Raw genomic sequence first — 26,910 nt, forward strand, 5'->3', positions numbered from 1 at the left:
ACAGCAAAGTTCATCGGGACTCGAACCCACAACACACTGTCATGCTGGATTACCAGCCAAGGTGCCTGCAGGACAGCTAAGCCGGCCCAGGCCATGAATGAGCGGACGTTAACACGCTTTGGATAAAGGTGCTATAAAAATGCAGACCATTTGTAGTTTTTTCAAATGTGACACACTTCCAAACAGCACTCTGGCTGTTCTGAACCAAATTTAAGCCAAATCATGCTAGGGAGAGAGAGAGAAAGAGGAAGTGCAAATTGCGCAATCACGTGTCACACTTGTCATCTTTAACACCTACAAAACTATGACACTGCAACAGCTATTTTCAAGTGGAACTAACAAGACGAGTCAAGAAAGGACAGCTGAGTACATCACTGTGAGAGAGGACGAGCTGCTGTGTGTGTGTGTGTGCGTGCGTGCGTGCGTGCGTGCGTGCGTGCCTTTATCTTTGCGAAGCAAGAAAAATGTCGACTGCCGTCTCTTTTCTACTATACTATACTAGGCAAGGAGGAGAAGAGTCATAGAACAACATGCAGATGGTATTGCATTGTTGTAAGTTAACCCTACAGAGTTTGGAGACTACATGGTCAATTCTGACTCTGTACTTCAATATATTTCACTTTAAAGCTTGTTTTAATCAACAGTAAGTGTGAAACTGTGACTATACTTGTGTGAAAGGGGGCAGCACAGCCATTAGGTCCTGCTAGCAGGGCTTCTGGAACTGTAGCATCCTTTAAATATGCATACTGTTAGTCTGACAGACACTTGCAAACAGCAATAGCAAAGAGCCCATTTACAGCTTTTTAGGTGCAAACTGCACTTTGTGCCTACGCACACATCTCCCTCTGTATCTTTCCCTTTCACTCTCTCTCTACTCTTTCATTTTGTCCATACATTATCTGCTCTACGCGGCTGCGCCTCACAGATTGTCACCCACCACATCCTATCTATCCATCTATCTGCCTACCTACCTACATATTGTATCTATCTCCATCTCAGCATCTCTCTACATGTGTTGTAAATGTACTTTTCAGATGGTAACAGTTGCTGTGACACAGTGCTGTTGCTGTGTGTCTCTGTACAAATAATTCAGAGGTTTATGCTGAGAATTGCACATGCATTCCCTAGCTTCACAGTACTATACCACACAACACCACATAGTGTACCTATGTGTATTCATGACAGATCATCATTAAGTCATTTTCTATTGCAGTGTGCCTGGATGTGTGTGACAAGATGTTAGTACCGTAAACATCTAATAATGTAAATTATACCATGGTCAAGGAAAATACTTGTTTCCGATTGGCTGGCAGGTGTTGGTGAAATGGAATACCAGGACACCTCAAACATAGCTCGGGTCTTCAGCTTTTCTGTTAACAAGATTAATGCTGCATTCACATAGAATCAGGCAAGCGGAGGACGGCAAAACCGGCTGGACGGCACAGAACGGTAAAAAGATGAAATATTTTAACATTGATGCCGTCTGCCGTTACCGTCGCCGGTTCTGGCTGCCGGGCTGTCCTGTTCCGTTTACCGTCCTGCTCCCGTCCACTAAAATGAAGTCCGGTTTGCCGTCTACCACTTGCCTGATTCCATGTGAATGCAGCATTAGCCTGACGTCCCTATTTTGGCCACATGACCATTTGTGCCTGTCGTAGACATGCGCAGAGCAAGTTCAGTCAGAGAACCTCAGTGCAGTTGCTGCACTCAGCAACTGCACTTTGGGCCGCCTCAGCATCATGCTCTCATCCACATGATTCACTCGGCCAATCACACACTCACTCCATCTTCATACCGGCTACTTTAACCGGAGGTTTGCATTCCTCCTCCTGCTTCCTTGCTTGCTGCTGCTGTATCTGCGCGCTGCTGTATACCAACCTGCTGCTCACCCACCTCCACCCCAGCTACCACCTGTCGTTTTGGATCTACTGTTTAGGTCCCAATGGGCGGGACTGATGCGCTTGATCTGAGTACCTAGAAAGCAGATGCAATACATCGCCAAGCCATAATAAATATATTGCTCATCTTATATTCAATAAATATATATTACATCCATTCTTGAGTTGTCCTGACTGAAGGGACTAGGCAAAAATTTCAAAACATTTCAAATATTTTCATTTCATAAAAAAAACAGCAGATCTTCAAGCTCACATCGATCACAACACATGGCATTTCCACTTGTTGTGAGCTTGCAAATTGGTCTTAGCTATTTCTGCTGCACAACAATATATAGTGATTAAACACTTCTCTGCCCCACGCACACATGCCCCCCCATCTCCATCTTTCTCCCTACTGTCACTCTTTTTCTCCTACCTAATAGTATTTGATTTCTCTTCCTTTCAGTTATCTCACACTCTCCTGTTCTGTATTGTGTGTCTCTCCTTACCTCTACTCTCTCATTTCCATCCTCCTCTCTCTCTCTCTCTCTAGCTCTCCATACTCATCTCCTCCCTTCTCTCTCTCCATATCTAGAGCTTTCTCTAAAAGGATAATTTGTTCATTAAATCTGAAGAGAAAGTGGAGAACCCTCAACTGCCTGTTACATGCGTGCGTGTGTGTGTGTGCTCGCTCACACACACACACACACACACACACACACACACACACACACACACACACACACACACACACACACACACACACACACACACACACACACACACACACACACACACACACACACACACACACACACACACACACACACACACACACACACACACACACACACACACAGAGAGAGAAGTATGCACACAACACAAACAGTTATGCCAAGAGGTACAAATAACCATAAACCAAACCAAGTGCAACCACGTGCACACGTGCGCGTGCGTGCGTGCGTGTTACATGCGTGTGTGTGTGTGTGTGCTCGCTCACACACACACACACACACACACACACACACACAGAGAGAGAAGTATGCACACAACAAACAGTTATGCCAAGAGGTACAAATAACCATAAACCAAACCAAGTGATGGTGGATCACTAAATGGTAGCGCGCGCACGCACACACGCACGCACGCACGCACGCACGCACGCACACGCACACACACAATCTATTCTATATTCTGCAGATCTATCCTCATCGGTGGCATCATGTAATGCAAGAGTGTAAGTTACTGCCTCACGGGTCCTCAGACATAACCACCCTGGAAGATTTATTTTCAGGGAGGCCCAGATCGGAGACACAACCGAGCGAGAGGATATACAGTAGGAGTGTTTCTCACACTTTGTTTATTTATTTAACGACCACCCAGTTTAACATGGAGTGGTTCTCAAACCTTTTTGGGTTCAGTTCCCCCTCCGCCCCCAACATTCATAATTATAACATTTGAATGATCCCCTGTGTAATTAAACTAGACCAATCCACTACGCTACATAAAGCACATTACTTGATACAAAATTATATAAATCCTATCCAAACAGCCTCTAGCTTATGGGTTTTATCCAATATCCATAGACAGACTTATAGATCTGCAAATTGCATTAAAGGGGCATTCCACTCATTTCTCAACATTTTACTATGTCGTTAACACCTTGTCGTTAAGACTCTAGAGTGGTGTGGCTATTGTTAGCTGCTACACAGACATGCACACCAGCTTCCGGTGCGCCGGTAAAAGTGGTCCGTGCGCTACAAATGATGGGCACCCTGGATGAAATGGATTAAATAGTTCCGGGCTTCTAAGGTGTTAATATACCTTAGAGCTGTTGTGTGGAAATAATAAAAAAAAGTCCCTCCATTCTGTGTTTCCTAGAACTGGAGGTCTGAAAAAAAATCATTAACATGGTGAATCACATCTTGATGACATCATCAAAAATTATTTTTTTTAACATCACAGAATGGGGGGACTTTTTTATTATTTCCACACAACAGCTCTAAGGTATATTAACGACATAGTAAAATGTTGAAAATGAGTGGTATTCCCCTTTAAGCCATTGCAATGTGACGTGTTGTGAGATTTTTACAATTGAATTGTAGATGGCAACACCATCTACAATTATAACAAAATAATAAAAAGAAAAGGCACTGTTCCATACTCTGCAATGGGAAATGTATCATTATTCTTTACTAGGATGAGACACAAGCACTGCTTCAAATATTCAGATGTGAAGTGAGTATTATAATCCTTTTATCCCCCTGATGTCATCTTCATCACGCACGGCACGAGTAGTACTAATCATGAAGATTAGAACACCTCCTCTCTCAAACAGACTTTGTTAACTTTCCTCTCCGCCTCTCTCAGACCAATGGCTGAGAAAACATTGACAGTCCGGCGACGAATGAGAACCAAACAAGAGGAGTTAAAAAGGGCATTGCTGCAGGTTGCAGAACCGGCCTAGAGTGGATACGGAAACGCTATGCGTGCATGAATGTGTTACGTGTGCAAACTACGGAGACAGTAGTAGGCGGGCTCTACGCAAATCACCATACACTAGACATTTACATGAGATTTATGACCGCTCGCGGGTGTCCGGTAACCTGGTGGTGGTAAACCATCCCGGCCGCATGAATTCACGTGTCTTCTGCAGAAGACACGTGATGATAATGTGAATTCACGCGACCGTTTACCAGGCTAGGTGTCCAGGAGCTGACACACACTTTGGGGGGATTCCCGGGGGAGCTTGGGGAGATGTCTGGGTCCTACAGTATATGCCAACTCCAAACAGCAACCGATGAATTGTTTGGCACAATAACACAATGAGCCAAGAGAGCCAGAGAAAAGAAAGTGAGAGGGGGCAGAGACGGTGAGACAAAGGGAGAGATAGAGTGAGGGAAACCCTCACATAGGACAATTAATCGATATTATATCGAAATGATGTTGAGAAAAGTGATTTTGGATATGATAATATTGTGATATGGCATAAGTGTTGTGTCATTCCCTGGGTTTAACCACTTCTTCACCTATTGTCAAAAAAAATAGGTGATCTACTCGTTCACAATACGTCACGACTCGCGACCAGTGGTGGAAGTAACCGTTTACATTTACTTAAGTATTGTACTTAATTAAAATGTTGAGGTACTTTTACTTTATTGGACTTTATTTTTACTTCTACTTTCAGAGGCAAATATTGTACTTTTACTCCACTACAATTATTTGAAAACTTTAGTTACTATTTACTTTGTAGATTTTGATTATTATTACAAAACATACATTAACCACTTCAGCCCTATATACATTTCGGATTTGAAAATAGCCATCACCCAGCCCTATAGACGAATTCAGAAACGGGTCTCATGGTTGCAGCTTACGTATTTCCTGTAGGCGGACTCAACATAGCTGTGGGGTTTAAACCCTCACACTCATACTTGAAATGCTTAGTATGAGGTATAAAGTACAGCAGCCATGTGTTCATTAAACAGAAAGATTGGGTATTGGGTAAGACTGACGTTATGTATCTTTCAGGACCTTTCACTGCTTCGTCTCAACCATTACTCAATGGCTCTGGTCTCAGACCCCGCGGTGGATATTTTGACATTCCGTTTTTTTAATGTTGCCACTACTGTTGGGGCAGCCATAAACTAAACAGGTTCATCTCGATGTTCTGGGCATCTTTGTAATGTTAGTGTTAGTAAAAAGCAGGTAAAAGAGTAACGTTTGAGGCAGACTATCAGTCACTGTAGTAGAAGAGGTGCACCTGGTGAGGGTTTAAACCCCGCAGCTATGTCGAGTCCGCCTACAGGAAATACGTAAGCTGCGACCATGAGACCCGTTTCTGAATTCGTCTATACCCTAGTGAATGGATCTGCAAAGAACACTGGAACAATCAGGATGCTGATGCCGATGGAGTCCGATACAGGTTTATTGCATGGCATCATGGGAGAAATACATCAGTCACACAGGTCAAAGGCCATGCAGTTCTCTGACCAAAGCAGAGAAGACAAGCTCTTATATATAGTATGGTTAGATAAGCTGCCCTGACCTTAAGGTCAACAAACATGTTTGTTATGTGCTTGACAGCTGACCTTGTCAGATTCCCCACTACACACAAGGGAGCAAGTGATCACCATACGTGGAGAATGTTCAAGGGCTTACAATGCACACACAAGTGGCACACATCTGCACAGGCAGGATGTGTGTTAACACAATCAGTGCCGGAAGTCCTTCAAAATAGGAGCGCTGGGGTGCCGGAACAACATGGCTGCTTTTACTTGGAAACCCATGACCCGGAAACAATCCACTAAAAAAGGTTTACTTTACATAGCTAATTTACATTGCGATCGTTTTAGTTTATACGATATATGATCCAAAAAGCGTTCATATTTTGCGGGAGAGACGGATGAGGAGCAGAAATGAAGCGCCAGTATATCGATCCGTTCAACACCACGGAGAGCGCCCTGGATTAGGAGAGACGAGTCATGGTAAGCAAACAATTGCCTAGAGTGTAGCATACGGTAGCCGAAAGGCGAACTGACAAATTAAAAAAAGGAAAAAATTCAGAATATTCGTATCTCGCCCCGTATCATTGAGGATGCGCTAAGACGTCCTCACACGCCGGATGTACGCGTCGATTGGGACCCCTAGGACGTGCTGACACGTCGGATGGACGCGTCGATTGGGACCCCTAGGACAAGCTGACACGTCGGATGGACGGAAACGGTTAATCTCTAAATTATATTATTATTCTTGCACCTTAACTAACGTCCATAGTATATCATGTACAGCATATATCTGGTGCTATATGCTCACGCTCGCTTACCACAATGGATAGATATACTATGTGTATTATGTAGATAAACTGATATTTTTTGTTGATCTTTCTCTCTCTCTTCCCCTTGATGCCCCTTCTTTCTCTTTTATGGAAATAACCAAAACGATGGAGCTTGCACAAAAACGGATTCCACCCACACCATTTCACACCCATAAACCTGTGATGTGACAATAAACTCAATAAAAAAAGATTACATCGAATTGGATTAATCCCCGAGGGCAACATGACAAAGAGATCTGTCGGTCTCCCCTTGCGGAAAACGGCTGCTTTAGCTTGTTCAGTTCACACTGCTTCACAGGACATATTGGCTTTCAGCCGATTACCCTTTTCGCGCATGGAACGTGAAGGGTTTACAGACACCTGGCCCACTTTGGGCCCCCGAGCCACAGGTTGAGATCCTAGCCGCAGTACAGTGGATCCATAAATACAACATAAGACCCTTATTGATCTGCGTGTCTGGGTCACTGGACACTGGCCCACTGCAATAAACCAGCAGAGACAGGACACTGGCCCACTGTAATAGACCAGCAGAGAATACTTCAATATTCGTACCTCCCTAAATGGTAAATAAGGTAAATGGTGCATTTATATAGCGCCTTTATCCAAGGCGCTTTACATGTGCATTACATTCACATTCACCCATTCACACACACATTCATACACCGATTGCGGCAGAAGCCATGCAAGGTACCAACCAGCACATCGCGAGCAATTTGGGGTTCAGTGTCTTCCCCAAGGACACTTCGACATGTAGCCAGGAGGAGCCGAGATTCGAACCGCCGACCCATGGATCATTGGACGACCTGCTCTACCTCCTGAGCCACAGTCGTCCCTGGATTAGACTGCTCGGTGTGACCCAAATATAGCGGACAGTGGATTTCAGAATTGACAGACAGTGCCTCTCTCACAAGTGTACAATACTTTGACCCATGATGTGACCTGTGACCTGTGTTTCTTTTGTTTGTTTTTTTGTCCTGTTTGTCCTTGTTTCTTTGGGGGGGGTGTACGTTGTTGCTTTACGTTTGTGTTTCTGTAATGCTTTGTGATGTTTTTAAAAAGGAAATAAATGGGTGACTATGTGCAAAGATTTTCTTGTCTGATGTGCTGCCTAACTGTCATAAAACCCATAAAAAACTATAAATACAAAATAAATAAATAAACACTGGACACTGGCCCACTGTAATAAACCAGCAGAGACAGGACACACACACACACACACACACACAAACACATTTTAATCATGTATTTATGTCCACATAAGAGATACAATACCTTGTATTGTATTGTATCTCTTATGTGGACATAAATAAATAAATAAAACACAAATATTTACAAGGTGCTGTACAGAGTGCAATTAGCCAATCCCGGACAAATACCCACACACCCTTCAGGGGTACAAGTAACAGCGTCTTCGCCATATTTGGCGGCTACCGATAGTGGAAGAGATCACACACACACACACACACACACACACACACACACACACACACACACACACACACACACACACACACACACACACACACACACACACACACACACACACACACACACACACACACACACAACACACACACCATTTCTACTCATATCTATCAGTTATCGACCTATGATTATCAATCCATGCATTCATGTTTCCCTTGGTTATCCTTTTATCCTAAATGTCTGACTGTACCTCATGCCGTTTACATTTCTGACTAATAAAGTATTCAATCAATCATCCATCCATGTACAAATGTGACACCAGCCACCGTCACCATGCAGACCAACCCTCCACCCATTGCCTCAGTTGTGTGTGTGTGTGTGCGTGCGTGCGTGCCCTTGCAGAAGAATTCCCTTTCTCCCTGGGCTCAGGGGAAGTGATACCTTGCTCCAGACAGGCACACAGGTTGAACACACACACACACACACACACACACACACACACACACACACACACACACACACACACACACACACACACACACACACACACACACACACACACACACACACACACACACACACACACACACACACACACACACACACACACACACACACACACACACACACACACGTGCACGTATGCATGCACAAACACAGACATTATGCACAAGCAGACCCACACCCAGCAAGGTTAACGTGGTTAATTTGGGGCACAACTAGACCGAGATTTCCGTTTTCGGTTTTCTACCCTTTCACACACATCATTGACAGCTCTCACTGACTCCCTCTACCACGCACGCACGCACGCACGCACGCACACAGGGTATAAATCAAAGAAAAGAGGGGGGATGTATTTGATATTTAAAAAAAGAGAGAAAATAAAGAGGCACTGGAGCAAGGGAGAGGCCACGGTAAGAGGTAGATAGATATGAAATTGAGAAAGGGGGTATAGCGAGAGAAAGGGGGGTGAGAGATAACAGGAGGAAGAGATACTGTAAATGGGGAGATGGGGGAAACAGGAGATATGAAACGGAGCTAGAGAAAGACTGACATATGGAGTCAAACTGAGGTGGTGTACTGTATTCCAGTTGCATCTAGTTCATACAGTATAACGGTGGGGAGGGGGGCTGGTTTAGACCAGGAAGTGGGGGAATAAGATAAAGATAAACAGGAACGTAATATATATTAACTGGGCCTGGCCTGTGAGAGCGCTGCATGGGCTCTTTTGCAAGTCTTTACATTTCATTATTTAATTATCCTTAATTATAATTAGTCTAGAGAAAGAAGGGGGCTTGTCCGGAGTTTAAAAAAAAAAAAGACAGATTTATCAACATCTTGAAGACACAGGAATTTAGGAAATAGGGCCCTGCATCGGGCCCCGCGGGAAGCCGACCCAATTCTTGCGGGATCGGGCAGTTTTATGTACCTGCGGGCGGTAATAGGCAGTCAAAAAATAAAAAACGGCGGGTCCCCCTGCAACATCCCTGAATAAACCAGATATAGCGCAGCTGAAACATGCGTGTACGCAACTTTACTTTAGCTTGATATGAACTCCTTTATAATTAGAATCAAAAGTTAAGTGCAGCCAAGCCCACTGTGTCGCTGTCCGTGGTGCTGTAATGACCCTCACTCATTCTGTGTTTCGGTTTGTAATGCTTTGGGGTCTCAAAGGAAATATTACAGGATTGTCACAGAATCTATATGTCAACATATGGGCTTCACTGCATGGTTAACTTAACTGCCATCTTGCAGATGAGTGACCACCACACAGAGAGAAAGTCTAGTTTCTGTCATTTTAACCCAAAAATCTAAGATTTCAATCAAAATCTTGTTCTAACATTAGACTAATATGACCGTCAGAGATGTGATAGCCTATTGAGTAACTGTCAAAATCCAGGACCCCAGACACACCGCCATGACCTAATAATATGTGTTGCTTTGGAATTCAATGGCACATTCATTTTTGTTTGCAGTTTACTGTCGGCTACTCTGATGATGGAATTGAGGCGAGTGGTCTTTTTATGCAGAGCTAGTGTATTTGGCCTACATACATACCAATCTGCAGGAGGTGCAGCAATTAACCCATTTTGGGGCGGGAACCCCTTTTGGTGTTAGCATTATGTTATGTTTTAACTATTGAAAAATAGCAGATCTACAAGTCTACGACTGACATAGAAACATACGTAGCTTTTTCAGAAAACTGTCAGGATGTAGAAGACATATTTAGAATCTGATCTCAGGTCAAAATGGGTTAACAGCACTCAGATCAGCGAGCGAGGACAGTACACAAACAGTGTGCACACAACGTCAGGGGTGACCAGACTGAAAGGTGGGGACATCAAATCTTGCCGCACCCACATTCCGGCATTTAATTTTATTCCAATTAATGATTATTAGTCAGTTGCCTGCTTTGGCAACATTTTAACAGATGCAGCCATGCCAAACATTAGGTATTAAAGAGACTAACACCCAATCCTCAATCCAAGCAATCTGACGACATTATCACGCAAGAAACTGTCCTGATGTGGAGCGTCATCCATGACGTTGCAACAGAGCCTGAACCAATCAAATCTAATGAATAACTAATGAGAGGAAGGGAATGTATCTGCTTTGTGAAGCTACAATGCAGCCTGTGCACATATAAACGTGCACGCACACACACACAACACACACACACACACACACACACACACACACACACACACACAATACCCTTCAGTAACAACCACCTTCAGTAACAACCACGATCTATGCTGTACTTAATAATGAGCCTCATTATTAAGTAATGAGTCTCATCTTACCATACTGATGATGGTTAAACTATACTTAAACAGGCTATAAATAGTATAACGAATAACGACTCTTTGGTACTCGCATCGCTTGGCAGTGAGGATGGGTAGTACGAATTATATAGAGATGAGGAGGGGGCAGGAGGGAGAGAGAGAGAGAGAGAGAGAGAGAGAGAGAGAGAGAGAGAGAGAGAGAGAGAGAGAGAGAGAGAGAGAGAGAGAGAGAGAGAGAGAGAGAGAGAGAGAGAGCACTAATACAATGGTGCTTTCAATTCTTAGCCCAGGGCTTACAATCCCTTCTTAGCTCCAGGCTAAGTGAGATTTTAGCCAGTGGCTATACATGTTCACAGTACAAGAACAAATAGAGCAAAGAGACAAGGGGAACTTAATAGAGAGAGAGAGAAAAAGACCTCTCTTTGAACTCAGAATCCATGCCAGATTTTTGGTTCATATGCTGATCCCGATTTTGGAGAGCCCCAGACCACCAATTACAGATCTTTTGACATATGTACGTATGTTAAAAATAAGTGTAAAATTGTAAACGCACACGCACGCACATGCACACAATGAATTGCGCTTTTCCAAGTGCTCAAAGCGCTTTACAATGGATCATTCATTCATACATTGGGAGGTGAAGCGGCGAACAGTCGACGCCAGCGTCCTCACTTCCCACATTCACACACACACCAATGGTGGCAAGCTCACACCGACCAACTCATTGGAGGCCATGTAGGGTTCAGTGTCTTGCCCAAGGACACTTCGACATGCGGACAGGAGGAGCCGGGATTCGAACCGCCGACCCAGGGATCATTGGATGACCTGCTCTACCTCCTGAGCCACAGCCGCCCTGACACGCACGCACGCGCACACGCACACGCGCACGCGCACACACACACACACACACACACACACACACACACACACACACACACACACACCTTTGACAGCAAGCCTGCTAACCATGAAATGCTACTTGTCGGTGTGGGTGCATGTTTAGTCTGGCCATAATGACAGACAATCAGTGATATCCGCCTATAAAGCCCTATACCAATCGCCAAACCTCGTGTGACCAGGCTTAAAAGCCTGGTTTCCATTTACTGCTCAGTGCTCTGATCCGGTCTAGAGCCTGCCTACGGTGTCCAGTAATATGCACGCACGCACACACGTGCAGTCACGCACACACAGCACGCACGCACGCATTGTTTCGGCTGCATCCGCGCTCGCCAGTTCAGCAACCTACAAAACGAGACTACCAATGGTGTGCCGGGGATTGCATAAGTAGTAGCTAGAACAGTAGAGAATATACAGCCAGTAACAAACCTTACAGTACACCTGGAAACCAGTCATGTCACTGCCCAAATACGAAGGGTCACCCTATAATTGGTTCTGCATCTGCAATGCAGGGTTTTTTTTGTATGTTCTAAATTGTTTCCATCCAGTTTTAACAATGAAAGCCGTTTGATTGTGATCAGTCTCTAGTTGAGCAAAGCGTTTAGAGACCGACTTGTGCGTCTATTGTGTGTCAAGTTGTAACCAACCAGTTACAGGGCTACATAGCGGTGAGTGTATTCTGTTGCAGGCGGCATGAAATATAAATAAGACGTGTGTGCATGCACGTGTGCGTGTGCGCACGTGTGTGTGTGTGTGTGTGTGTGTGTGTGTGACACCTACCTTGACACTGGAATCCCTGCTTGCCAAAACCCCTGTGGACAGAACATACATAAACCATTTAATGGTTGAACATTGTACAGACAGACAGACACATACTTTATTATGTCACACACACACACACACACACACACACACACACACACACACACACACACACACACACACACACACACACACACACACACACACACACACACACACACACACACACACACACACACACACACACACACACACACACACACACACACACACACACACACACCAACATCTCCAATGACAATGCAATACAATAATGCTCCACTATCATCAAAAGCATATAAAAGCGACAAAGCTTATTTCAATTGAGGTCCTTTAGGGTGTTTGTGTAAACAATGTACTGATCTGGGGAATGAATAATTGAATGCGTGTGAGTGATATAAAGTGCTGCAGGGGTGCGCATTGAAGATCTCTGTGGGGCTGCGTGGGAGGAGAGGGAAGACAAGGAACAAAACCAAATCCAATACATTATCACATAATACCAACCATACATACATACATTTAAATAAACATAACCGAGGTACATCAGGCCCAATCATACTCCAAAAACAGTAATTAATCCCAGCCTCGACCCCTTCTGAGCCAGCTCTTTACTGAGAATTTTAACAAAACAATAATTAAGGTCTGCAGGTGGACTATTCGAGGACACGGCCCCTGTGTACGCTTGTTTGTTTTTCCCACATATGGTCTTGAACTTGGGAGGAAACACATAGTGGCGCTCCCTCCCTCTTGAAGGATGCCCATGCCCACTATTATTGACTTTGGTGAAGTTTGCTAGATACTTTGGCACTGCATTGCCTAATCTACAAAACGAAAACACTTTCCTCCACTCTGAGCCACAGGCTATCAAAATGAGACTATATTTGAGATGATTCCTGGGGTTCTGTTTAAGGATTACACACACACACACACACACACACACACACACACACACACACACACACACACACACACACACACACACACACACACACACACACACACACACACAGTGGATAACAAAAATCACACCTGTGTGAAGTGAGGGGCGCTTTACCAACCCTTATCATCTTACATCATCGCGATATCATAATCATATGCCGATTTGCTCAGTGACAGACAAAACAAACATTGTCAATGGCGTTTTTAATGTTTGTCTAGGAAAGACAAACATTAAACCTGTATATAGGAGGGGCTAGCGCCCCTCAACAACAGGCTAAATGACAGTTCAGAGTGACTACTATATGACAACACCAGAGGACATTTCTGTTGTACAGGACATCAAAGGCTGCCGACCATCTGTTATGACCACTCTGCTGTACTGAAACCAGTACAGCTCCTGTTGGTTTAGACCCGAGACATGGTGCGCCACCTTACCCAGTGTGTGTACCCACGCACGCACGCACGCATGCACGCACGCACGCACGCACGCACGCACGCACGCACGCACGCACGCACGCACGCACGCACGCACGCACGCACGCACGCACAAATTCAAGGACTCCCAAGTCTCCCATTTTTGAGTGGTGTAAACCACTCCTACAACTGGCTTTGTTAGTGCAGAAAAAATGAGCATGGTTGCTATGTTCACCCTGTTCACCCGGGTGAACAGGGTTTTTTTTTCTGTGCAGAAAAAATGAGCATGGTTGCTATGTTCACCCTGTTCACCCGGGTGTGATTTCATTACGTCAGACATGATTTCATTACGTCAGACAGGCTATATAAGACCTTACACCACTCAGTTCACACGGGTGTGATTTTTATGTATATGTGGGCAATATATATTTAGGACTCCACTATAAAATCCTCAGTTATGAGTGAATACAAAGTGAAAAAGGTTGACCCATTTGTATAGCCCGTATGTACACTACAAACAGTTTCAGAGCTGTGAGGTCCATTTTGTTCCTAGACTATCATTCGTTTAGTTGGGGGCCAGCTAAACAACAAGGGACCTTATAGGGTTCCCCAGATATATCCCACGTTTATTCTTTTCGATCCCACCGGGGAAATTCAGTTTTTCAGCTGAGCGCTGTCCACACAGGAGCGCAGGGGGGGAGCAGTTAGTTCAGTATCTTGCTCAAGAACACTTCGACAGTAGGCTAACACACAGAGGGGGGGGGGGGTCAAACCGCAAACCTTCCGATCCCCAAGCGGCTGCAGAGCCACTGCCGCTCTATATGTTGAGATTGAAAATAGAAGTGGCCTAATTGACCCAAATTGATAGACATGGTGATAGAAAGGTTAGATGTATAAATACACAGCAAAATAACAGATTCACTCACTGTGTGGACAGATAGTAACTAGACTTAACATTGCATTACATAACCAAATGGCACCAGTTAATACATCACATACATCATGCAGTGAGTGATCAGTTTAAGATGTTTACCCATAGACCTGTATGCGCGGGCACACACACACACACACACACACACACACACACACACACACACACACACACACACACACACACACACACACAGTCTAGGACTAGGTCAAACCATGAGCTATTAAGAAATCAAAAACCCCATCGACAGGACTTAAATAATGGCCGTTTTGGGAATAGAAGGTAGCCTAGATATATGAATAAATCCGCCAAATTAGGTTAGGACTATATAAGGGCCAAAATCTCGTTTTAGAAACCAGACTGACAGGCCCCTCTGACTGCCGACATGTCTGTACCTGAAGAGAATTAAGAGAAGAGAAGAGAAGAGAAGAGAAGAGAAAGGCTGGGGGTTTCGGGTATAGGGGCTGAAGTCTTTAAATTGCAAGCGTTCTTTAGTGTGTGACGATAAGATAAGGATAAAATATTATAACAATGAATCTATGAATCTCAGAGACAGTACTGCAGTTTGGTGATAAGAATAAGATACCTGCAACTCCTTCCTTGGCTCCTGTTGAATGCACGTTTTTTTAAAGCCACAATAAGTTCAATTAAAAGCAGCATGCGAAAAACTTCACAGCCTGCATTCTAGCCGTCATATTCATAATGAATTCCTATTTCTAGGCATCCCAATTACACGTAACCTCCCTCCTACTTTCTGTCTCTCATGAAAGCGCCAAACAGTGGCACACACAGCCGAATTCAATTACGAATTAGCCTAATTAAAACAACCTCGCCGAACCCAACCTATTTAAAATGGGGGGGGGGTCTTGTATTAAAATGAGTGTATTGACCATGCATTCCGACCCTCTCTTTCCATCTCTCTCACCAGATGAAGTCGGTGCAGTGGCTGCAGAATGTCGGCTGTTTGAAGAAGCGCGCGATGAACTTGTGGTCCTTCACCTCGTGCACGTTCTTCTGGCGGAGGGCGCCCTGGCGCGCGAAGCCCCGCATGGGCTCGCGCGGTCCGCTGTCCTCCCCGTCGCTGTTCGCCTCCGAATCTGCCATTCTTTATCTCTCTCTCTCTCTCTCTCCGTCTGTTTTGTTGTTGTTGCTTTTTCACGCGAAGCAGCGAACAGACGCAGAAATATGATGTAAAACAAAAACAAAACAACAAAAAAAAGCTTGTTTGGTGCGTAAAGCAGTTTGTTTTTGAGTATTAAATTGGTAGCAGTTGTGTTTTCTTCCCGTCTGTCAGTCTGTGCAGGTTCAGAATCGGCACGACAGGCTGTTGCGCTCCTCTCCGCCTCGCGCAGCTCTCCTCTGCTTCCTCCTTTTGCGCGCTGTGTGACTGCTGTGTACTGGAGAGAGAGAGAGAGAGAGAGAGAGAGAGAGAGAGAGAGAGGGGAGGGGGGGTGTTAGAGAGGAGAGATAGAGGAGGGGCGATTTAGCCTATATGTTTCACTGATAAACGACTCCAGCAATTCTCTATGAGGTTTGATAGTTTTAATTTGGTGATTAATTTAAGCCCCGCCTCTGCTATTCTGTTCTACAGTAGCAGAATAGCTGGCTAATAATGGCTACATGAAGCCCAGCTCACCTGTTCGGGTGTTCACCTGTTGCTACTGTATACAAGCATTGACTGACTGACTGATTGATTGATTGAATAACAGTTATTAACAGTTTGCATGCGGACAGGCACATGGAAGTACAGTATAGGTCTATCTACAAGGTCTGCTAAAAGGATGAAACCAAGAAAGCCTTTCAGCTTGTTTCCTACTCAATTCATCGAACATATGAATGACAAAATTATACAGTAACTATAAGAGCGGTGCCCGTGTTGTGATGTCAGAACAGGTCAGATCCATATATGGAGATAAAGGGGTGATCCGGTCCAGAGTCCAGACTCCAGAGCCCGGGCAGAGGCTTTTGTGCTGGTTCTGGACAACCGGTAATGCATGCCCCACCCAGTTATTATGCATATGTCCTTTTATGCCCATATATGGAGTTCTTTGTCATGCATGTCAAATGAGGCTTTTGTGCTGGTACCCGTTCCACCCATCTGTCTGTGTCCCTTTTATACCCATATATGGAGATTTCTGTATGTGTCTCTCTGTGTCCCTTTATTCCTATATATGTTGTTCTGTGTCAGGCATGCCCAAATATGGAGTGTTGTGATGTCAGAACAGGCCAGCTTATGGAGTTCTGTGTCAGGCATGCCCAAATATGGAGTGGTGTGTCACACCACTCCATATTTGGATGTCAGAACAGTCCATATATGGACCATGGGCAGGGGCCCTGTTCAGAGCCCGGGCATGGCGGCGGGCAGAGGCCCTTTTGGGGCGGTTCTGGACAACCGTGGGTCCGACCAACTCGACACCAGTCACGGTGGGTCGGTCGGGCGAACAGTTCGAGTTAGGTGGATTACAGACGTACGTATACGTACAGAGACTTGGTGCATTTATAGTTAGATAGATAGTGCAAAAACATAATGTAAACGAGTAGGGAACAAAAGGAAAAAAATATGTAGGCCTACACAGTAACCAACTTTGAATTGCAGCCACCTGTACCTGTACAGTGTTCTTTTAGAGTGGTTTTAAAGACTTCTTTTAATATGGCTGTTGGTATAGGGCATTCCACATTTTGGTGGCATATAGCAGGAGAACTAATTGAAACCCTTGTTCGTGCCAAATCTGCATTGGTTGAACGTGATTTGTGGAGCTCCCTCTGGTGTTGTCATTGCAAGTTGCTGTTTGTCTCAGCAGGTTGCCCAAAAGCAGGCCAGGTAGCATATGCATGCAGGCTTTGTTCATATATCTTCTTTTTAGGGTGTGTGTGTGGGACGGTGGGTTACTTGACTGACATTTTTAGCCCCAATCGAGGTTTCCAGCATTGTAATGGGATGTGATGTCTATGTCTCCCTTTACAATGCTTCTAAATGAATAGCCTAATCAATGCATCAACGCAAGCAATTTTCCACATGCAAATCTTATTGGTCCCAGCTGTACCGTACACAGACATGAGCACAGCATAGCATGTCAGCTAGCAGAGAGCAAGTGACCTACATGTGATTTTAGGTGGCAACTGGACCTCTCCCACCACTGCTACGCAGGGGATACTTTATACACCGTTGGCGTTGTACTCTTCTCCTCCCTGTGCCACACAGGTATACAGCGTGCATCTCTCACACACACACAGTGAAGAATGTCTTCCCACCACTTCAAGCTCAACACAAACAGGACTGAGCTTCTCTCCTTCCCTGGTAAAGTCTTGCATGCAGCCTGCAGGTTCATTCCATTTCCAACGAGAACAAATACGCCAACACTTTCCCATTTAAACGGCACCTGCCGTTGGGTCACTATGACTCCGACAGCTCCAGAAACAAACCCATGACCAACACTTTCACTATAGGCATAACCATGAGCAAACCTGTATAACCCATATTATATGGCCATACAGTATATAGGCATGAAATGTCACTATGACTCGGACATAACCATACACAAACCCAATATGCCCATATATAGGAACATTTGGAGAACCGTTTCTCCAGAGCCACAGATCCGACCGATATGCCCATATATGATCATGCACATATATGGGACCGACCGACATCAAACTCAGCGGGCGCATTGGTGAGGAACATACAGGTAGACTCTGACAAAGCCTCTATATGATGACACTATATGACTCAGCCAGTTGGATCGGTGGTGCCACGTAGGTGTGAGGGCCGCACAGCGACCTGAACTCTAGAGGTTCGGGCCGCTTAAAACAGAATATTTCAAATGGGTCACGGTTATACAATACACTACAGTGGTATATATGTACTCTGTAGGAGCCTGATTTAAACAGTGACTCATCACTCTCTCTCTCTCCATCATAAAGTACCAAGTAACACAGTCAGTGTTTGATGTAGTGTTTTTCCTTGTGCCGTTAGGCCAGCCGCCTACAGAGAACGCTGACTTAACCATCAGACGGAGGAAGAATAGTGACCACAGACCAGCACCATGACTCAGCTTATCCGGTGACGAAGTCTTAGGAAACAATTAAAAATCAAATGTGAACAAGACGAATGATTGTATTTGTTGCAGGCAGTGGAAGACAGATGCATATATATACAGTTACAGCATACTGTATGTATTTGATCACGAAAATAAACCATGCCATCATTCAATCATCTACAGGGTCACCATGAGCAGCCCAGGTTCCTCCATCTCTCCCTGCTTGAAGTATCTCAGTTTTATCTTCCTCAGATAGTTAGTTAGTTACTTTATTGACACAAATGTATAAACATTGGGTCCAAACAATAATAAAAAACCCATGAATCAAAAACTTTAAAAGGTACAATACATTAAAATATACAATACACAATACAGAATCCCTTTACAACAGGAGCTTTCTATTGCTCCACAAGTGACAGGCAGGCATACGCAAAGTCTCCCTGTTAGTGCCCACAAAGAGTGAGCTCAAATCAATACCCTCATGTCCATATTTCACTCTGATATCTTGTGTGAGGGGACACACCAGTATGTGCTGTTCGTTTTGTATACCAGTCTCACATTGGCAAAACCGCTGTTCAGGTGGTATGCGGCTCCATCTTCTCTATGAGCGGACAACCGAAACAGTGTAAAGGTTATCCTCAAATAGTCCTCAATGTAAGGTGTACTGCTGGTGCTGGTATAGAGTGGGTGAATAAATAGATCTGGGTTGATGGCTTGGTATGTCTTATATCTTGTTCCCTCTTTGGATACAGCTGGAGGGAGGGGGTTGTTACATAAACCTGTTAATAGTGGTCATGTTCTGATGGCGAAAAGCACCTGGTGGCTTCATACGAAGCACGCACCGCACACACACACACACACACACAGTATAGACTTACAAATGCAAGATAGTGTTTTGGTTATTAATAGTTATAATGCTCATACAGTATGCATTGCAAACACATGCTTAGTTGCTTACACATTGCAGACACACAGGCAGGCACATACAGTATGCACCATAAAGATGTGCACACTGTGACTGTACGTACCGCACACACACACACACACACGTGTGCACACACAGCTGATTTACAAACTGTTGCATGCAGATGTTGCCCACTGTGTATATACTGTCTCTCTAGAAAGAGTGCATGAGCTTGAATTCATGATTGAGGGTGTGCAATGAGACTTTTGCGTTTATCTGTATATTTGTGTGTGTGTGTGTGTGTGTGTGTGTGTCTTTGAGGCTGTGCGTGTGTGTATGCTGTGTTTCAGTTTGACACATTCCACAGCAGAAGCACGCAGTAACATATAGGGGTGTGTGGTGTGTTGCAGTAAACAGTCAGGCATGTATAGTAAACACCCTCTCAATCCACTGACACACACACACACACACACACACACACACACACACACACACACACACACACACACACACACACACACACACACACACACACACACACACACACACACACACACACACACACACACACACACACACACACACGTTTTTGTGTGTTATATAGTGGGTCAGGAAGGTGGGCCATATGGAAAAATATAATATCACGATATCTTTTCAAGCAGTATCACTTCACGATACATGATATTATCGCAATATTTTTTCATGCGGTTTTTAATGGTTATTTTACAACCACCTACTACAAGGTAACAAAAACTAAAAGAAAAAGGATTAACAGTCCATTTAACAAAACTCTAATAGGATAGTTCACCATTTTTTAAGTTGTATGAAATACTTGCCATTAATATAGTGGTTGTAACTGTATTAATTGATTGCCCGAGTCCTGTCGTTTTGTGAATTAATTGACTTTTAATGCGTGGCCCCAGTGCCCCCCACAAAATGACCGTAACTACTTAATATTTCACCAAAACCAGAGCAGAACTCCCACCACGAGACTCGGGCAATCAATGAATACAGTTGAACCACTATATTTACGGCAAGTATTTCATACAGATAAAGTAAAACAATTCTGAACTATCCCCTTAAGGTATAGAAGTGCAAATCATAGAATGTGCATTCAGTGAATCACGATATATATACAATATCTCTGAAAAGGCACATCGTGGAGACAATTGTATCGCCTCGACGATATTTATCACCATGTCGCCCACCCCTACTTCATATTCATCACCATATCGCCCACCCCTACTTCATATTCATCACCATATCGCCCACCGCTACTTCATATTTATCACCATATCACCCACCCATACTTCATATTTATCACCATATCGCCCACCCCTACTTCATATTTATCACCATATCGCCCACCCCTACTTCATATTTATCACCATATCGCCCACCCCTACTTCATATGTATCACCATATCGCCCACCCCTACTTCATATTTATCACCATATCGCCCACCCCTACTTCATATTTATCACCATATCGCCCACCCCTACTTCATATTTATCACCATATCGCCCACCCCTACTTCATATTTATCACCATATCGCCCACCCCTACTTCATATTTATCACCATATCGCCCACCCCTACTTCATATTTATCACTATATCGCCCACCCCTACTTCAAATTGTGTAATAATTAGTTGAAGGAAACTGGCAGAAATATGGCAGACAGTGTTGACTCGGTGTGAGCAGCAGCATAAACATGACAGCTCTAGACTTGTACAACAGACCTGATCTGTCTCATCTCTCTCTCTCTCTCTCTCTCTCTCTCTCTCTCTCTCTCTCTCTCTCACACAGACTGTCCTTCCTTGGTCCAATCATGCATAACACACACAGACTTGTGTAGACCCAGACACAACTTCTCAATTTAGCCTTCTTGGGCGCACACGCACGCGCACGTGCACACGCACACGCACACGCACACACACACACACACACGCACACACACTTCACCTTGATAGTTAAAAGTTATTTATTTAGTTATTAAAGTTATTTTGCAGTGTAGTGCCCTGGAAAATAACATAGCAAAAAATGAATTGTAGATTAAAGAATATCCAAACCGGCAGGGGAAAAAAAGTGTTTCCGTCGCTATGGCAATGCTGAATTCTCAGAATAAAACTAGTTCTTCAAAGTTGTATTTACATATTAAACCTGCAACGTCTGTGGTGTGGTACAGTTGGGTGCCACCGATATTGTCCCTTATCATTTAGGCCTGACCTCAAAATTAAAAAAAAATCCTTCTAAATCCTCCAGTTTTCTGAAATAAATATTTTCACGATTTTTCAAAAATAGCAGACCTACAAGCTCGTAGCGCGCCACTCGGTGGCGCGCTATGAGCTTGTAGATCTGCTATTTTTCAATAGCTAAATTATAACATAATGTTTAAAACACCAAAAGGGGTTCCCGCCCAAAATGGGTTAACTGTCCTTTTGCGCAGATCACGCAAACCTCAGCAAAAAGAAAAAGGACAATATCGATGGCCTCCAACTGTACGTGTCACAATTATTGAATCCCATCAAATTTGAGTGAAGTGGCATGGTATAAATAGTAATGTAGTAACGCAGTCATGGTTCGTTTTTATGTTAAAATATATAAATATTGCATTTGTTCTATACTACATTCAATGTTATCGTATCTATATATCTTATTTAAATCATGTTACATAGGGACACGCATGCGTGCACGCGCACACACGCACACACACATACACACACGCATGCACGCACGCACACACACACACAAACAGAACCGAGAGAAAATGACTCACTCTACATATCCTCCTGCCAGTAATATATAAAAGGATGTTTCTCTGGAGAGATGAGAGAGAGAGAGAGAGAGAGAGAGAGAGAGAATGGACGGACAGATGGAGAGAAGAGTGGTGAAAAGACAGATACTTTCTTTTCACATTTTTTCTACATGTTTCATGTCACTGTTGTTAGCTGACTTTGACCCATTTTCTTTTTTTTGTGTGTGCATACATACATCCCTTCACCTATTTCAAAAAAAAAAAAAAAAAAACACAGAAAATAAAATTACAAAAAAAAGAAAAAAGAAGAGGGTAGGCCCATGTTAGACTAAACATTCATAGTTCATATATATAGTTTATATAAATATATAAATATTATCAGACCAAGTGTTAATGGTTGTTTACGTCTTCATGCCTTCAGTTGGATACAAATGCCCAATGATATTTTGTTGATTTTTGAGTAGAATTAAAGTAGAATTTTAAAACGTTTCAATTCTTGTATTTTGTTGTTCCGGTGCGATTTCGCAGCAGTGCGTGGAGGGAGTTGGGTGAGAACTTGGCCAGCCATGCCATTATGCAACCATTCTGTGAACCATCAAAGGTGTTTTTCATTCTGTGTTTTGGTTCATTTGAGCCTGGATAAACTCCAATGTCTTCTCAGCCATGCATTTTATGAAACCGAACCATCTGCAGCAACTGTGTTTGGCTGCCAAATTTTTGTGTCAGACACTGACTGGACTTTGTCCAAGCATAAAGAACCATGTGTTAAACAGCAACCATTGAGGCCACCAGTTGCACCTGCCATACGTCAGCCCACCTTCTCAGCACACTGTTGGGAAATCCCAACGGGATGCCCATTTTGTTGTTGTTCATTGTTGCAGTAATGTGCAAGTTTAGTCAAATGCTATTTTGTCAAATAAAGCAGGCCATTTGTCATCACTCTCTGTATTAGACCTATAGGGCAGCGATGAACAGGTGATAATATGCCTTATACATATTGCATCGTGTGTGTGTGTGTGCACGCGTGTGCGTGCGTGTGCGTGTGTGTAATCCATGTATAGACCTCACTTTGGAAGCAAACATAACAATGTGGTGCCCCCCTACTGGTTATTATAATCTCTGAAATAGTAGTCTCCTCCACTTAAAAAGTGGTTTTATGATATTAAATTTAGACTGACAATACCATTTCCTTCCTATCCTACTGTAGGTCTATCGTATGAAGAGACAGTGTTTCAGGAATGTGGATAACCACCTGGTATGTACATAAAAAAAAAACACGCCTATAATTCATGATAAGCAGCTACCAGTTAGGCCTACACTCAGTTATTGGTTTGCCCTTGAATAGTTCAGACAGACAGACAGACAGACAGACAGACAGACAGACAGACAGACAGGCATTGCTGCGTGGTTACATGTAAACCTCGAGAGACTGTGTACCAATTTGCGTGATGTTTGGAAACAATCTGTAGGTGTACTGTCCAAAAACTTGTTTTGCACAAAGCGGCCTCCTGGTGGCGCTATAACAGGCCGTTCTGGAAATTTTGGTTCATCGTTGGCCTCCAGGGAGTGTGTGTGCAAAATTTGGCATCGACCGGGTTAACGGTGCCGGAGATTAGCTGTTCACAGACGGAAGGACGGACGGACGGACGGACAGACACACACACACACGGATGGACGGACGGAGTGCAAAACATACTCTCTCCCCATGCCTTCGGCCTGGTGGAGACAATAATAATACAAGAAACATTAGTAGACTACATCTGTCCATCTGTCTGTCTGACTGTCTGAACTGATGATTATTGTATTCTACATAACACAGGCCACTAGAGGGAGGCAAAGTTCCATAGACCAGAATTCAAATTCAGCTATAGTGACTGAGGTGTAGAATTCTGGAAAATAAGTAAAATCCACCTGAGCCACCCTCACTCCACCTGCCTAACCAAATTGACTGCAACTCAACTGTAATAAAGCTGAAGTTCTCGTCCATCGGTCCAGACCAGAATCCCTCACCCCACCGCTCCATACAAAGTGTTTCCCTCAACATCCATGACTCCATTGTTATCACGGCTCCACCCAAGTTCACTTGGAGTCATGCTGAGTTCCTGACCCCACCCACTCTTTCCTGCCCCATGTCAACCATATCATCAAAGGCAAAGCTTCTTTTTTTCCACCTATTGCCTGCCTCTGACACAAGCATGCCACACATTGCTGCAGATTGCAGAAACAATCATCCGTGCCTCCTGAATGGCACTACCAAAGTCCTCAACAAATTGTATGTACAAAACTTGTCGAGTCTGTCTTCTCACCAGTACCCGCTCCAGAGACCACATCAGCCCAATCCTCTATAACCTACACTGGCTCCCAATCAAACACAGAATAACAGTGACAAGGCCCTCAAAACAGCCTAGCAGCTACTGTAGCTCCCACTGCCTCTCTGGCCTGACCTCCTACAATACATCACTCACACACACACACACACACACACACACACACACACACACACACACACACACACACACACACACACACACACACACACACACACACACACACACACACACACACACACACACACACACACACACACACACACACACACACACACACACACACACACACACACACACACACACACACACACACACACACACACACACACACACACACACACACACACACACACACACACACACCTATTCTACTGTCCTCCTGACCTCTATGGGTGTCCTTGTTTCATTTTGTCTCATCCTCTCATTCATGAAGTCATATGACCTCACATTAGTCTAATAGGAAGTATAATATATTGTTTTAAGCTAACATGGAGAGTTTGTTCAGTAACAAAGCTCTCCCCATCTCTCTAAACGGAAAATACATTTTCAGGTCACCCTAACCCTAACCCAGAACCCCATAAAGATAATTGATCAGCTTCAATTTCATAATGTTCCAGTTCCAATTTTGTCTTTTGTTTCATGACTTCCACTTTCACTTGTATATTCCTGTATTCTCTATGAGTTCAGATAACATAATATAGAGCCATTTATAACGGAAAGAACACACCTGCATTGTGAAGTGAGCGGTGCCTGGCTTGGAGTCAAGCACAGTTGTTGACTTAAGCACAGGTCACTAATTACGGTATATAGTGGCTGATAGAGGGAAAAATGCACACTACTGTACAGAAAGAGGAAGTTGACACTCTTATTGAAATTGAGTTTTCCCCGATGTTCCCCAATTAATTTAATGTCATGTAATTGTTTCACTGTAAAGGAAGTTTTAATTTTTAAAGTGAATTGAAAATGACACTGCTGGAAACTCTGAAGGAAGTGGACACTTATTTACACAAACAGTGACTATAGTGATCTAATATTAAGTGGGTGTGTGTGTGTGTGTGTGTGGGGGGGGGGGGATAGTAACTTCTGTATTAATTCAGTATTTCTGAAGAACAGGATCTATCTACAGTAAAAAGATCTTTTCAGATAACACACACAGTTTTGGTTGCACTATGGCATGTGTTACAGTCTAAAGTTCAGCCAGATTTAGCTTTCACTTGTGTTTCGGGTACAGGTTGGCAACCACAACCATATTCATAGCCGGCCGCTGATAAGTAAAATGTTATGACTGTAAATTGAGTACTAGGCAATGGCAAACAAGCCGCTAGCTAGATGGCCAAAAACATTTGATAACTTATCATCAGTACTGTTTATACAATAACTAAATGGATACGGTGAATGCAATATAAAGGCCACGTTATAGCACCAGTGCCACTACAAGGCGAAATAGAAAGATTTGGGGCAGAGGTTCTTCCTTGGCCTATACTGGGAGTATGCGTGCAAAGTTTCAATGCGCTGAGCGGGGCTTTGACTGAGATCTGATCATAAATGCATGTCATACCACGTCTGGACTCTCTATCTGATTGCACTCACACTGCATTAACATGCATTTGTACCCATATAAGATATCAGTACAGATCACATTTTAATGCAACGTGTCCACCAGTTGTGACTGTGAAGCATCAGAAGATTATATAAGATTTCACAATTACTACAACTATTATAACTCCCAAAAGATGAGAAATGTTATAGAACTAAGAGCTGTGAGAATAATGAAACAACCACTTATGGCGGTTATTAGTTGTACATGGAATTCTTGCAGTGCATTTCTATGAAGCTGCTGACTTTGCGTTTGCGTATCCTGAATGCATGCAGTGTTCTCAAAAGCAATTTCTAAGTACTGTGTGTACAGTACATACCAAAAGTAAGTACCCGGCCTATACAACACTCCAGAGCTCACGATGCGTGTGATAAGACT

The 26,910-nt window shown here is 43.7% G+C and overlaps 1 protein-coding gene across 1 annotated transcript in view; it reads right to left on the reverse strand.

Moving 5' to 3' along the window:
• prkcbb (protein kinase C, beta b) overlaps nt 1-26,910 on the reverse strand; it is a 164,076-nt gene that overhangs the window by 119,989 nt on the left and 17,177 nt on the right. Inside the window, exons 2-3 of the mRNA XM_079521676.1 lie at nt 15,833-16,304; nt 12,603-12,634 (exon numbers count right to left, since the gene is read on the reverse strand). Coding sequence (XP_079377802.1) covers nt 12,603-12,634; nt 15,833-16,011 — 211 coding nt within the window. The 5' untranslated portion in view covers nt 16,012-16,304. The remainder of the gene's footprint in view (nt 1-12,602; nt 12,635-15,832; nt 16,305-26,910) is intronic.

The sequence above is a fragment of the Electrona antarctica genome, assembly GCF_951216825.1.
Source record: "Electrona antarctica genome assembly, chromosome: 14".
Classification (NCBI taxonomy): domain Eukaryota; kingdom Metazoa; phylum Chordata; class Actinopteri; order Myctophiformes; family Myctophidae; genus Electrona; species Electrona antarctica.